The 13,905-nt window shown below is 67.1% G+C and overlaps 1 protein-coding gene across 9 annotated transcripts in view; it reads left to right on the forward strand.

Moving 5' to 3' along the window:
- The window catches only part of SPTBN2 (spectrin beta, non-erythrocytic 2), a 36,346-nt gene extending 23,402 nt beyond the window's left edge, over positions 1–12,944 (forward strand). For 8 of the 9 annotated variants that reach the window (XM_051826457.2, XM_051826461.2, XM_051826470.2 and 5 more), the window contains 21 exons: positions 330–532; positions 827–917; positions 1,019–1,165; positions 3,806–4,069; positions 5,457–5,681; positions 5,914–6,003; positions 6,249–6,509; positions 6,599–6,729; positions 7,128–7,332; positions 7,837–8,211; positions 8,697–8,941; positions 9,043–9,181; positions 9,414–9,498; positions 9,741–9,937; positions 10,150–10,286; positions 10,377–10,452; positions 10,530–10,580; positions 10,758–10,978; positions 11,143–11,316; positions 11,796–11,838; positions 12,117–12,944. In XM_051826457.2, the coding sequence (XP_051682417.1) occupies positions 330–532; positions 827–917; positions 1,019–1,165; positions 3,806–4,069; positions 5,457–5,681; positions 5,914–6,003; positions 6,249–6,509; positions 6,599–6,729; positions 7,128–7,332; positions 7,837–8,211; positions 8,697–8,941; positions 9,043–9,181; positions 9,414–9,498; positions 9,741–9,937; positions 10,150–10,286; positions 10,377–10,452; positions 10,530–10,580; positions 10,758–10,978; positions 11,143–11,316; positions 11,796–11,838; positions 12,117–12,350 (3,594 nt within the window). In that variant the 3' untranslated portion in view covers positions 12,351–12,944. The remainder of the gene's footprint in view (positions 1–329; positions 533–826; positions 918–1,018; positions 1,166–3,805; positions 4,070–5,456; positions 5,682–5,913; positions 6,004–6,248; positions 6,510–6,598; positions 6,730–7,127; positions 7,333–7,836; positions 8,212–8,696; positions 8,942–9,042; positions 9,182–9,413; positions 9,499–9,740; positions 9,938–10,149; positions 10,287–10,376; positions 10,453–10,529; positions 10,581–10,757; positions 10,979–11,142; positions 11,317–11,795; positions 11,839–12,116) is intronic. The other variant, XM_051826458.2, reaches the window with a different exon arrangement.
- The last annotated feature ends 961 nt before the right edge of the window (positions 12,945–13,905 follow it).

The raw sequence follows: 13,905 nt of genomic DNA on the forward strand, positions 1-13,905 counted from the left end.
CGGGTTTGTAGCCGGGGAGCAGCGGGCTCACCGGTACAGCCACCCGGGCGCGCATCAGAGCACTCTTGTTCTGGCGAGGACGGCATCGCCGAATGGCGAATGGCGCGGTTGTCAGATCGCGTCCTGTCCTTAAGCAGCACCTCCTATGGGCAGGAAGCTGAGTTGCTGGGCGGAGATACGTGGAACAGGGTTTGGACCTCCAGCTCAGCTCCCTGGGGACTGCCCCCCTCCCCACCCGCCCCAGGACCCCCACTTGGGGCTGGCCCCGCCTCGGGATGTGGCTCAGTGGTCCTCTGAGAGCTGGGCTCCACGCCGCCTCTCCCACGCAGGAATACGTTTTGTCGCACGCGGAGATGCCGGGCACGCTGCAGGCCGCCGACGCCGCCATCAAAAAGCTGGAAGACTTCATGAGCACCATGGACGCCAGCGGGGAGCGGATCCGCGGGCTCCTGGAGGCCGGGCGCCAGCTGGTGTCCGAGGGCAACATCCATGCGGAGAAGATCCGGGAGAAGGCAGACTCCATCGAGAAGAGGTGCGATGAGGGTGCTGGGGAGACGGAGAGAACACGCGGGAGGGGGGCAGTGACCGGCCCAAAGTGGGCGGGGGGGGGGAGCCGGGGCTGGAGAGGGCCTAAGCCCCCGGGCGGGCGGGCGCCCCCTCCCTGACACGAGGGCAGCCCGCCGTCCTAGGGTAGTAGGGACGGAAGTCTGTGTTCGGGGTTGTCCTGTTCCGCCGGGGGCTTCACCCCACAGCGCGGGGTGGCGGGGGCCAAAGCGCCGGCTGCAGACACCGGGCAGGCTCTCACGGCCGGGGGCTCCCGCTGCAGACACAGGAAGAACCAAGAAGCAGCGCAGCAGCTCTTGAGCCGCCTGCGGGACAACCGAGAGCAGCAGCGCTTCCTGCAGGACTGCCACGAGGTGAGGCCCCGCCCCGCCCCAGTGAGTGGGCGGCCCTGCGAGCGCGCGGCCCCGCCCCCTCACCCAAGCTCTCCCCTTGCCTCCACCTCCCCCGGCCGCAGCTGAAGCTCTGGATCGACGAGAAGATGCTGACGGCCCAGGACGTGTCCTACGACGAAGCCCGCAACCTGCACACCAAGTGGCAGAAGCACCAGGCGTTCATGGCCGAGCTGGCCGCCAACAAGGATTGGCTGGACAAGGTGGACAAGGTGAGCAGCGGGAAGCGAGCTCTTGGGGCTGCCCCTGGGCAGGGACCTGGCCCAGGACAGAGCTCCAGGGTCCTGGGGCCGCACACTTCCAGTGTGGAGAGTCGTGGCCCAGGGAGCTGTGGGACTGCTTTGAGAAAGAACAAATTAGTGGGGAGAAAAACCATGGCCTTGGTCCCGTCTGGTGACGTCCTGGGTCCAGAGCACGGTGGCTCGCATCAGCAGGGTCTGCGGACTGTCCCTGGAGGGACTCAGGTGGGCCCCTCCAGGCTCTGTGGACCACCTGGTTTCCGTCAGTGCAGTGCAGAATCGGCCACGGACACTCCATAAACCAATGAATGTGGCTGTGTTCCAGTAAAACTTTATTTATAAAGACACAAAGCAGGCCAGATCTGGCCCACGGGCCAGGGGCGGGCGGGCAGCTCTTGCTCTCGAGCCTGACCATTCCTGGGACTTGGTCTCCCACGCAGCTCCTCCTGACCAGATGGCCACAGCATTCTGCTGGGGACACACTGCCCCCTCCGAGGGCGCGGTGGCCGGGCAGAGGAGGAGACCGGCGCAGGCTCAGTGTTCCCTTTCGTGTAGCCAATGTTTCCTTGGGGCGACTGCACGGAAAGCCTGCTGGGCCCCGAGTTGGGCACGGAGGTGGTTCATTGCAGGTTCCACCTTCAGGGAACAGCACTGTGGCCAGGAGGTGAGGCCGCAGTGTAGACAGATGACTCCGTTAAATCCACAGCAGAATCTGAGTGCTCCTGGGGCTAAGGGGAGAGAGAGGGAGAGGTGGGAGACCTTGAAGCAGGAGCAACCAGGGCCACCCGTGGGGGCCGAGTCGAGCCTGGACAAGCAGAGATGTTGGGGGAAGGATGTGCTTCCTTGCAGACAGCCGTGAGGAAGCAGGGAGGCTGTACAGGAGCCAGCGGGTAAAGCCCGTCTGGAGGCGCACAGACGGCGAAGGGCCCCCGGCAGTGGGTGCCAGGCCAGGCGGGAAGAGCCCCGCTCGCCTGCTCTCGGCGCTGGAACGTGCTGTGGGCGTGGTTGCACCGAGGGTCGCGAAGCTGCGCAGGCTGGGCCTTGGCGCTCTCATCCGGGCTCTCGGCCACGCGAGAAATGGCCCACAGGCAGCGTCTGGGTTTGTGTTCCGCTGGGACGAGGATTCCCGCGCAGGCCGTGGGGTGGGAGGAGGGGGCAAGGCCAGGAGCGGGGAGATGAAGGGCACGTGGTCGTGCGAGCTGCCCGGTCCTGCTGGGGCCCCCGGACGCAGCGTGGAGCACACGGCCAGAGCACCAGGACGCTGCGCTGTCTCTCTGACCGCGCGCTGTCTGCTTTCCGGGATGTCAGCTCCCTCGGCACTTCCAGCTCACCTTCCACGTGGTTCAAGAGAGCACGCTCGGGACCGGAGTGCCGACTGAGGCCCGGCCACTCCGCTTCTAACCCGGCTTCCTGTTAATGTGCACGCGAGGGCAGCCAGCCAAGACCCAAGTGCTTGGGCCCCTGCCACCCATGTGAGAGACCCAGATGGCGTTCTGGCTCCTGGCTTCGGCCTGTCCAAGACCTGGGAGTGAACCAGGGTATGGAAGCGCTTGCCCGCTTGCCTCCTCTTCTCCCGTCTCTCTCTGTCACTCTGCCTTTCAAATAAATAAATAAATCTTTCAGAGAGGCGGAGAGAGAACATGCTTCTCTCCCGTCTGGAGCCAGGAGCCCTCAAGCAGGCAGGCCGGAGGCGTGGAGATGCGGTGGGGCTCAGCTGGTGTGGGTCATGGTATAAGGAGCTGGCAAACATGAACCATCGCAGGAGCCACACGCAGCCTCACGCCGGGAACCACGAGCACAGGACACGGGGGAAGGCTGCAAAGGCCAAGGCCAAACTGGGCGGAAGCCGGGAACTGGAAACCTAAGCCAGGTCTCATGCGTGGGAGGCAGGAACCCGATGACTTGAGCCAGCGCTGCTGCCTCCCACTGTGCACTAGCGGGAGTTAGATCGGGAATCTGGAGCCAGAAATGGAGCCCAGGCGCTCTGGTGTGGGATGCGGGAGTCTCCGCCAGCGTCTTAGCACCATGCCAGTACCCTGCAATGGCTTTTTTTCTTTTTTAAGATTTATTTGAAAGACAGAATAACAGAAAAAAGAGAGGAGGAGAGAGAGAGGGAGCGAGAGAGATCGTCCATCTCCTGGTTCACTCCTTGAATGGCCACAACAGCCAGGTCTGGGTCCGGCCAGAGCCAGGAGCCAGGAGCTGCGTCGGGGTCTCCCACATGGGTGCAGGGGCCCAAGCACTGCTCTCCCAGGCGCGGCAGCGGGGAGGTGGATGGGAAGCGGAGCACCTGGGACTCAAACTGCTCCCATATGGGATGCCAGCATCGTAAGCGGGGGCTTAACCCGCAGTGCTGTGACGCTGGCTCCTGCAAGGGCTTCTTACTTGAAAGGAGTTTTGAGCTGGACCTTGGGAGGAGAGGATCTGCGCCAGGACTGGGGGAGGGCCGCCTAGGAGGGTCTTAACACTTCTGAGGAGAGTGTGTTCGTTTGCTCACACGAGCAAACCTGGATTCCTGGCCCTTCAGCACCCCGGTCTGCTGTGGGCCCCTCACGCTCAGCGACGTCTCATTCCGGCCCTTAACACCTTCCTTGCGCTTTTCCTGACCCGCAGGAAGGGCGGGAGCTGACCCTGGAGAAACCGGAGCTGAAGGCCCTGGTGTCGGAGAAGCTGGCCGACCTGCACAGGCGCTGGGACGAGCTGGAGACCACCACCCAGGCCAAGGCCCGCAGCCTCTTTGATGCCAACCGAGCTGAGTTGTTTGCCCAAAGCTGTTCCGCCCTGGAGAGCTGGCTGGAGAGCCTGCAGGCCCAGCTGCACTCGGACGACTACGGCAAGGACCTCACCAGCGTCAACATCCTGCTCAAGAAGCAGCAGGTGCGCTGTGGGCCTGGCCGGGGACGGCGGACAGCGGCAGGGAGACAGATGGAGGGGGGCCACGCCGAGGCCTGGCAGGCGCCATCCGTGCCAGTGTGTCCCAAAGTGGTTTCTCTGGGTGCCCAGGATCAGAGGCGTGTGCAGCCGTCAGGGGGAAGCCGGGAGACGGAGACCACACCAGCAGTCCGAACAGAGAATCTTTAGTAGAAAGAAGCACTGAGTAGTGAGGGTGGCCAAGTTTTCACGGAAGGTCTCGTCCCAGTTGTTTTCTGTTGCTGTAACAGAATATGTGAGACGGGGCCATTGACGGAATGGCCGGTATTTTGTAACGCTGGGGGCCAGGAGGTCCCAGACTGTGGGGCCGGCACCGTCTGGGCTTCTGATGATGACCCCATGATGCGCCTAAATGGCGGGAGAACGGAAAGGAGGCAGGTGTGTGGACACGAGGTCCAGCCTCGCTTTGGCGCGCCCCCTCTTGCAGGACCTGATGCGGTGCTGTGAGATCCGCAGCAGTCCCTCCGAGCAACCTACCCACCCCCGAAGGCCCCCCCACCTCTCAGCACTGCTACCCACAGGGCCACATTTCCGCATCCGAGCCATAGCAGCTGCAAAGCGAAGTCTACAGGGGGGCCCGGGGAGCCTCTCGGGAGGCCCGACCGGCCGTGTCTGGGGCTTTGTGGTCGTGCGTCTCCCCCAGTCCCTGCAGGTGAAAGCAGCCGTGGACAGTACGTTCATGCGGGGCTGGGGCTGTGTCCCAGTAACCGCTCCTTTACGAAAGCAGGCAGGGGCTGCACTTGCTGCTCCCTGCCCTATAGACCAGCAGATGCAGGGAGCAGCCGCGGCCTCCAGGGTCCGAGGAAGGAACGAGATGGCTGAGTGTCTGACCTCGGGTTGAGGGCCGAGGCCCCCTGGATAGTCCAGAAACCTGCTGGCTTCATCATGGGCCAAAGCAAGTCTGCCGCTGGCAAGCCAAGGCCAAGGCCGGCCAGGAAGAAGTTGCCAGGGGACGAGAGCCAATGGGCAGCTGTGCTATGGGAGCGGGAAGAAAGCCCGCCAGGACCCCGGGGTCCTCTGCTATGTGTTGCCGGGCCCTCGGCCGAGGTGGCCTCGCATGGCCGCCGTAGCCGGGGAGAAACGCTTACAGGGTTGCGATGGCCCTGGAGCCGCGGTGGAGTCAAGACTGAGACCCGGTGCATTGAAGACCGGCACGGTCGCCGCACTCTCTGTGTGTGTTGCTTTTGTGTGTTCAGGTCCGAGATGCACTGACACAGGGCACGAGGGGGCGCTGTCCCTGCATGAGCCCTGGATCAGAACCATGCCGGGTTGGCTCTAGCCCCAGGGTGACTCGGGTCCGATGGCTGACACGCGCCCTTCTGGGGGCTTGCAGATGCTGGAGCGGGAGATGGCCGTGCGGGAGAAAGAGGTGGAGGCCATCCAGGCCCAGGCCAAAGCGCTCGCCCAGGAAGACCAGGGCGCAGGGGAAGTGGAGAGGACCTCCCGGGCCGTGGAGGAGAAGTTCAAGGCCCTGTGCCAGCCCATGAGGGAACGCTGCCGGCGCCTGCAGGCCTCTCGCGAGCAGCACCAGTTCCACCGCGACGTGGAGGACGAGATCGTGAGTCCCGGGGGGCGGGGGGCGGGATCCAGGCTCCCCCCGGGCCAAGCTGCCCCTGCAGCCCCCTGCCTGGGGTGCTCTGTTCCCGCTTCCCTTTCGCTTTGAAAATCTCTCCCTAGGGAGACCAGGGGCTGCTCCTGTCCACGCCTGTAGCCCCAGGCGTCCCCGCTGTCCGGCCCCTGCTGCCGACTCTGCCCTCTGCACCTCCCCTGACCCCCTCTTTCTCACCCAGTTGTGGGTGACAGAGCGGCTCCCGATGGCGAGCTCCATGGAACACGGCAAAGACCTGCCCAGCGTCCAGCTCCTTATGAAGAAAAACCAGGTGAGGCGAAGAAAAGCCCCCCCCAAGGGCCTCCCCAGCCCCGGGAGTTTGTCTAGAAGACCTGGGCGCCTCAGGCCCCTCGGTGCTGGGCGAGCTGTCTCTCCAGGAGAGCGTGTGGGTGGCCGGGGCACCCCGTGGCTCCCCTGGGCAAGAGCGCGAAGGCAGGGCCCCCGAGTCGAGTCGATCCAGAGGGGCGCAGGGCCCAGCGAGCCTCATAGCGCTGTCCTCTCCTGGGGCCGGGACAGACCCTGCAGAAGGAGATCCAGGGCCACGAGCCGCGGATTGCAGACCTGACGGAGCGGCAGCGAGCTCTGGGCACCGCGGCGGCCGGCCCTGAGCTGGCTGAGCTGCAGGAAATGTGGACGCGCCTGAGCCGCGAGCTGGAGCTACGCAGAAAGCGGCTGGAGGAGGCCCTGCGGGCTCAGCAGTTCTACCGGGATGCCGCCGAGGCCGAGGCCTGGATGGGCGAGCAGGAGCTGCACATGATGGGCCAGGAGAAAGCCAAGGTGAGAGCTGGGCACACGCGGGGGCTGCATGGCTGGCTCTTCCTAGCTCCGCCCCCCCCAACCCTGACGCCCACCGCCCCTGCCCCCAGGATGAGCCGAGCGCCCAAGCGGAGGTCAAGAAGCATCAGGTGCTGGAGCAAGCCCTGGCCGACTACGCCCAGACCATCCACCAGCTGGCAGCCAGCAGCCAAGACATGATCAACCAGGACCACCCCGAGAGGTGAGCACGCGGGCCGCGCGGGGCCCCGGCCCCCGTGGGAGTGCCTGCGCCCTATAGAGCCGACGGTGGCGGCTCCAATGGTTGGGTTCCTTAACACCCTCCAGGAAGTTACTGGCCCCAGTCTTAGCCGTTACAGGCCCTGGGGAAGTGAACCAGCGGATGGGAGCTTTCTCTCTCTCTCCACCTCTCAAATTTTTAAAAATCACAGACAAAAGAGGGCGCCGTGTCTGTGGGACAGGATCGGTGGTTGTGCAACCTCCCATACTATTTGCATACAGTCTGGAAAGCTGGAGAAGCGGGGACTTGGCAAACAGTTGGGGAGGCCCAAAGGGACAGGCTGGGGTCAGAGCTATGTCCCCTAAGTCCCGTGGTGCCCCCCCCGCCCCGCTCCCCTGCAGCACGCGGCTGTCGATCCGCCAAGCCCAGGTGGACAAGCTGTACGCCAGCCTGAAGGAGCTGGCGGGCGAGCGGCGGCAGCGCCTGCAGGAGCACCTGCGGCTGTGCCAGCTGCGCCGCGAGCTGGACGACCTGGAGCAGTGGATCCAGGAGCGGGAGGTGGTGGCGGCCTCCCACGAGCTGGGCCAGGACTACGAGCACGTGACCGTGAGTGCGGGGCGGGGCACAGGCCAGGCTGAGGGCAGGCGGGGGCTGGAGGGGCTCACCCGTGCCTTCCTCAGCAGGGCTCAATGAAGGCTGAGCCCGACTCCCGTCCCCAGCTTGGGGGTTTGGGCCTGTGTTCAGTATGGCAGAAATGCAGGCCAGGATGAGGGCGTCCTGTCTGAGGGCTAGAGGTGCCGGCACCAATGGGGCACGTGCCGCACAGTGACGCGTCAGGGTGTGATGGCCGTCTCAGGTTACGTCCCCGAGTGCCCAAGCTCTAAATCATTCGCGCTGACAAATGGCCTGCTGCATCTCTCGGGGTGTGTCCCCGTGGTATCTGTCACTACTAACTCAGCCCTGGTGACAAAGCCCATTCTGGCCTATACGGCCCTGGCCCTGGGGACGGAAGGGGGTTCCGGTTTCAGTGGGAGGGCGCTCCCTCCCTCGGACAGGTGCCACGCCCAGCGGGGGTCCCACCTTTATCCTTGCAACCGCCTCTCCCACCAGATGCTCCGGGACAAATTCCGTGAGTTCTCCCGCGACACGAGCACCATTGGCCAGGAGCGCGTGGACAGCGCCAACACGCTGGCCAACGGGCTCATTGCCGGGGGCCACGCGGCGCGGGCCACCGTGGCAGAGTGGAAGGACAGCCTGAACGAGGCCTGGGCCGACCTGCTGGAGCTGCTGGACACGCGCGGTCAGGTGCTGGCCGCTGCCTACGAGCTGCAGCGCTTCCTGCACGGGGCTCGCCAGGCCCTGGCGCGGGTGCAGCACAAGCAGCAGCAGCTGCCCGACGGCACCGGCCGCGACCTCAACGCGGCCGAAGCCCTGCAGCGCCGGCACTGCGCCTACGAGCACGACATCCAGGCCCTCAGCGCCCAGGTGCGGCCCCACGGGGGGCGGTGGTGGTGGGAGGGGTCTCGGGGGGGGGGCTGAGCCCAGGACTGGGGAGGGAGTCAGCAGGGAACCTGCACACCCCGGTCTCTCCTCTCGTGGTGAGCCGCCTGGAGGGCCCCGACATCTTCGGGTGGTCCCGATGGCCAGAGCGTGCTCCCCTGAACTCTGCTTGTCGGTGCCACCTGGGCTGAGCTCTGGACCCACACAGAAGGAGCGTAGCTGCTGCTTCAGCCAGCGAAACCTGGTCCTCTGGCCCTGGATGCCCTCTGTGGGGCTGCATGTGTCGTTTGCCTCTGGCTGGTGGCCCTTTGAAAGCCCACTCCCCTAGGCTACGCCCAGGACCCCTGATGAAACACACAGGGCAGAGGAGCCTGCCCCGCACCCCTTCCTCCTCCTGCCCCGGCTGGTGAAGCGGGCGGGAGCAGTGGACAGGGCCTCCTGTCTGCTGACCCCAACCCCGGCCCCCGCAGGTCCAGCAGGTGCAGGATGACGGGCTCCGGCTGCAGAAAGCCTACGCCGGAGACAAAGCCGAGGAGATCGGCCGGCACATGCAGGCGGTGGCCGAGGCCTGGGCGCAGCTCCAGGGGAGCTCGGCCGCCCGCCGCCAGCTGCTGCTGGACACTACCGACAAGTTCCGCTTCTTCAAGGCCGTGCGGGAGTTGATGCTCTGGATGGATGGGGTTAACCTGCAGATGGACGCCCAGGAGCGGCCCCGGTGAGGCCCCCCACTGCGCCCGCGTGCTGTGTGGGCTGGTGGCTGGGACGGGGCTGGGAGCGGTGGGCAGTACTGAGTCTGTACCCACCTCCCACCCCCAGGGACGTGTCCTCCGCGGATCTGGTTATCAAGAACCAGCAAGGCATCAAGGCGGAGATAGAGGCCAGAGCCGACCGCTTCTCGTCCTGTATCGACATGGGGCAGGAGCTGCTGGCCAGGAGCCACTACGCGGCGGAGGAGGTGGGTGAGGCCTGGCGAGCTGAGCGGAGCAGGGGGCTCCGTGCCGGCTGCTTCGTCTTGTTCTTTGCTTTGCAGACCTTTCACTCCACGTCCCCAGCACTGTTCAGGGATTCCCCCGTCCCATCCTACCCCCAGAACTGCCGTGCTACCAGAAACCACTGGGCCCTCAGAGGAACCCCCGGGGACCCCGGACGGGCCCCACTGGGTGCCAACCTGCCTCTCTGCCCCTCAGATCTCGGAGAAGCTGTCCCAGCTGCAGGCCCGGCGCCAGGAGACGGCTGACAAGTGGCAGGAGAAGATGGACTGGCTTCAGCTCGGTGAGCTGCTCGGGACACAGGTCCCGAAACGCTGGGGGTCTCGCGTCCTGTGGCTTCCGCAGGAAGTGAGACCAGGAGCCCTGGGCTCTCGGGGGGCACCCCCTGGCCTGCTCGGTGCTCTCCGGCGACACCCCCTGGCGCCTCTCGGGGGCGGTGGCTCTCTCTGTGCCCCGTTCCGGAGGCTGCCGCGGCTCCCAGCCCCACGCTGACCTGCCGTCTCCCCGTGACCCCGATCCCGGCAGTTCTGGAGGTGCTCATGTTTGGGAGAGACGCGGGGATGGCAGAGGCCTGGCTGTGCAGCCAGGAGCCCCTGGTGCGGAGCGCGGAGCTGGGCTGTACGGTCGACGAGGTCGAGAGCCTCATCAAGCGGCACGAAGCCTTCCAGAAGTCGGCGGTGGCCTGGGAGGAGCGCTTCAGCGCACTGGAGAAGCTCACGGCGGTGAGGGCTGGGCCCCCGGGCTCAGGCCTGTGCTCCCTTCTCGCCCTGCTGCAGCGCCCCCCCCCCCCAGCCGTGAGCCGAGGGCGCCCCGTTAGGAGCCACCCGTCTCCCTGGGCCACACTAAAACGCCCCGCCTGCTTCCCTCTTCTCCACTGCCCCGTGGCGCTGGCCCGGGCCGAGACACGTCTCTGAAGTCAGGCGTTCCTTGACAGCTGGAGGAGCGAGAGAAGAAGAGGAAGCAGGAGGAGGAGGAACGGCGGAAGCGGCCCCCTGCCGCCGAGCACCCGACAGGTCTGCCCACCGAGAGCCTGGGGGACGGCCAGACGCCTGCCGACGCTGCCTGGGACCGGTGAGAGCTGGGACTCCCGGGAGAGGAGGCGGCGGCTGAGCCCGCGCAAACCGGAGACTGACGGTCAGGTGTCACCTTCGGCCTTTCCAGAGCTCAGCCGCAGCCGCCAGCACCCACACAGGCGCCCAGCGTGAACGGGGTCTGCACGGACGCCGAAGCCTCACAGGTAGCCCCCGCGGCCTCCGTGTGCCCCGTTGGCGCCCCGGCCCCAGGCACACTGCTCACGGCCCCTTGTCCTCGCAGCCCCTGTTGGCACAGCAGAGACTGGAGCCGGGCAGCTTCCCGGTAGGCCCTGTGAGTGTCCCTGGAGGTGCGGGTGTTGCCGACGGGGAGATGCAGCGACAGAGGGGGCCGTGCGAGGCCTGGGAGGGGAGCGGGCAGAGGCCGAGGGGGGAATGGCTCTAGGCGGTCGCGCGGGGCCAGGCACCTCCCGCGGCGTCCTCCGAGGCTCACGCAGCTTTTCCCTCCCAGGGGGCTGGCGCGGGGGATGAAGTCAACGGGCTGCAGGGAGAGCAGCAGGCCCGGCCCCGCGGCCCGGCCGCGCCCACACTGCCCCAGAGCAGGTCGTCGGAGGCCGCGCAGGCGGCCACCCTGCCGGCTCGTGGCCCGGAGCTCTCGGCCCAGGAGCAGATGGAAGGCATGCTATGTCGCAAGCAGGAGATGGAGGCCTTCGGCAAGAAGGCGGCCAACAGGTACCACGCGGGGCCTCTCGGGGTGTCCTCTTGGGGAGAGGCAGGGCTGAGGACCGGACGGGGCCTGGAGACGGCGGGTGGAGCCAGAAACTCGAGGATGCCCAAGGGAGCCCCAGGGGACGGGCCGCACCGAGTCCTCGCGGGGTTCGCCGTGTGCCTCCCAGGTCCTGGCAGAACGTGTACTGTGTCCTGCGGCGCGGGAGCCTGGGCTTCTACAAGGACGCGAAGGCGGCCGGTGCGGGAGTGCCGTACCACGGGGAAGTGCCCGTCAGCCTGGCCAGGGCCCAGGGCAGCGTGGCCTTTGACTACCGGAAGCGCAAGCATGTCTTCAAGCTGGGGTAGGGCAGGGGCTGGCGTTCCGGGGATGGACGGGGAAGTTGGGAGGGACGCCAGGTGGACCGTGGGCTCGGCCCAGCCAGGGGTGCCGACACCAGCCGGGCACGGGGCGGGGCCACGGGGCGGGGCGGGCAGCGGCTCTGCCTGCGTCCTACAGTGAGGGGGGCAGGGGAAGTAGGGTTGAGGCTGAGAAGTCCTCCAGGGCAGGGTCCCGGCACGCCCCCGCCTCCCGCCCCGGGCCTGCCCCTGCCTGCCGGCAAGTGGCCAAGCAGGCGGCGAGGCCTGGGATGAAGTGAGCTCACCCAGGCCGTCTGCAGCCAATCGGAAAGGACTCGCTTCTGCACAGTTGCTTCCTGGGAATCTGAGGAATGTGCGAAGCGTGTCTGATCTGGCTCTGAGGGCTCCCGGCCTGGCTGCGGGCCGTAGCTGAACCCTCACCAGCACTGCACTCAGCTCTGCCCTGTGGCTTCTCTCCCAACAGCTTACAGGATGGAAAAGAGTATTTATTCCAGGCCAAGGATGAGGTGAGCTGCCCCTCCTCGCCCCCTCTCCCCGTCTCCCCGGGCCCGTCTCCCGGGGCGCTTCCTTTCCTTGCCTCTCTCTGTCTTGGGCTGCGTGCCCCGTGCAGCCCAACAGCCCACGGTGTGCCAGCTGGGCAGCCGTGACGGTCGCACCCAAGCTCGCTCCCCGTGTGCCAGGGGTCAAACCGGCGTTCTTCCTTCCCCTCCTCCTCCCTTGACCCTGCCTGCTGCCCCCGCGCCGTGTCCGTGGAGCTGACCCGTTGCCTGTGCGTCCCCTGCAGGCGGAGATGAGCTCGTGGCTGCGCGTGGTGAACGCGGCCATTGCCGCCGCCTCCTCGGCCTCTGGAGAGCCGGAGGAGCCAGCAGCGCCCAGCGGCACTCGAGGCATGACCCGGGCCATGACCATGCCCCCCGTGTCCCCGGCCGGGGCCGAGGGGCCCGTCGTGCTGCGCGGCAAGGATGGCCGAGAACGAGAGCGAGAGAAGCGTTTCAGCTTCTTCAAGAAGAACAAGTAGCTGAGGGCAGGCGAGATCCCGCCAGGCCGGCTCCCCTCCGCGTTCAGGAAACTGCCAGGACTGTCGATAGGGACCGCCCTCTCGTCAGGACAACTGCCTGCTGCTAGGGTTCGTTGCCAAGGCCAGCCCACCACCAGGGACTGTCACTTGGGACAAGCCCGTGTTCCCAGGAGCAGCCCTCTTCCGCTGTTTGACTCCAGACTGGTGGTGGGACCCAGGCAGCCCCCAATCCTCCCTCCCACTCGCCCCTCTTCCCTCCGGCCCCACCTTATGCCTCCACCCCCGCTGCCATGCGGATGACGTAGGCCACGGGGCAGGGGGCCGTGCGCCCCGGCCTCGCCACCCTTCTCCCACCACAGCTCCGGCAAGCCATCCGCCACCCAGCTCCCTGCCCCTGGGGACCGGCCAGGACCCTCCCAGAGCTGAAGCAGGACCTGGGGGCGGGAGTGCCAGGTGACAGAGCCAGGGGCGTCCAGGCGCGCCCCTCCCCGCCCCTCCCCCTCGGACTCGAGTGGCCGCTCCGTGTCCGGCTGCTGTCAGTGGCCTGCAGCCTTGAGTCTGGCCGAGGAGGGGATTAAACAGCTCAGCCGCTTCCACTGCTTCCGGGTGTCTTTGCTTTCCTGACCGCAGCCCCTCTGCCCGGCCCAGGCCCCTCCGTGTGGCCCCGGCTCCTGTGTGCCGGCTCTGCCCGGCCCAGGCCCCTCCATGTGGCCCCGGCTCCTGTGTGCCGGCTCTGCCCGGCCCAGGTCCTCCGTGTGGCCCCGGGCTCCTGTGTGCCAGCTCTGCCCGGCCCAGGCCCCTCCGTGTGGCCCCGGCTCCTGTGTGCCGGCTCTGCCCGGCCCAGGCCCCTCGCTGTGGCCCCGGGCTCCTGTGTGCCGGCTCTGCCCGGCCCAGGCCCCTCCGTGTGGCCCCGGGCTCCTGTGTGCCGGCTCTGCCCGGCCCAGGCCCCTCCGTGTGGCCCCGGCTCCTGTGTGCCGGCTCTGCCCGGCCCAGGCCCTCCGTGTGGCCCCGGGCTCCTGTGTGCCAGCTCTGCCCGGCCCAGGCCCCTCGCTGTGGCCCCGGCTCCTGTGTGCCGGCTCTGCCCGGCCCAGGCCCCTCCGTGTGGCCCCGGGCTCCTGTGTGCCGGCTCTGCCCGGCCCAGGCCCTCCGTGTGGCCCCGGGCTCCTGTGTGCCAGCTCTGCCCGGCCCAGGCCCCTCGCTGTGGCCCCGGCTCCTGTGTGCCGGCTCTGCCCGGCCCAGGCCCCTCCGTGTGGCCCCGGGCTCCTGTGTGCCGGCTCTGCCCGGCCCCAGACTCCAAGCGCCTGTTATTGCGAAGAGTCTCCCTGCCTCGGTCTCACCTCCCCACTGTAACGACCTCCCATTTGCTGGGGTGACCAGTGCCAAACCCCCCTTTAAAGCCGTTCACCCCGGGATGGACGAAGCTCAGCAGCGGGGTTCACGGTGGAAGGCAGCAGCTGCTCTCACTCAGGCTTCTCTGGACCCCAGCAGGGAGTGGTCAGCTGGTCAGCTCGTGGACCCACTTCCTGTCTCCTCCCGGACAGACTGGAGGGAGCGG

Source organism: Oryctolagus cuniculus, chromosome 1 (assembly GCF_964237555.1).
Source record: "Oryctolagus cuniculus chromosome 1, mOryCun1.1, whole genome shotgun sequence".
Classification (NCBI taxonomy): domain Eukaryota; kingdom Metazoa; phylum Chordata; class Mammalia; order Lagomorpha; family Leporidae; genus Oryctolagus; species Oryctolagus cuniculus.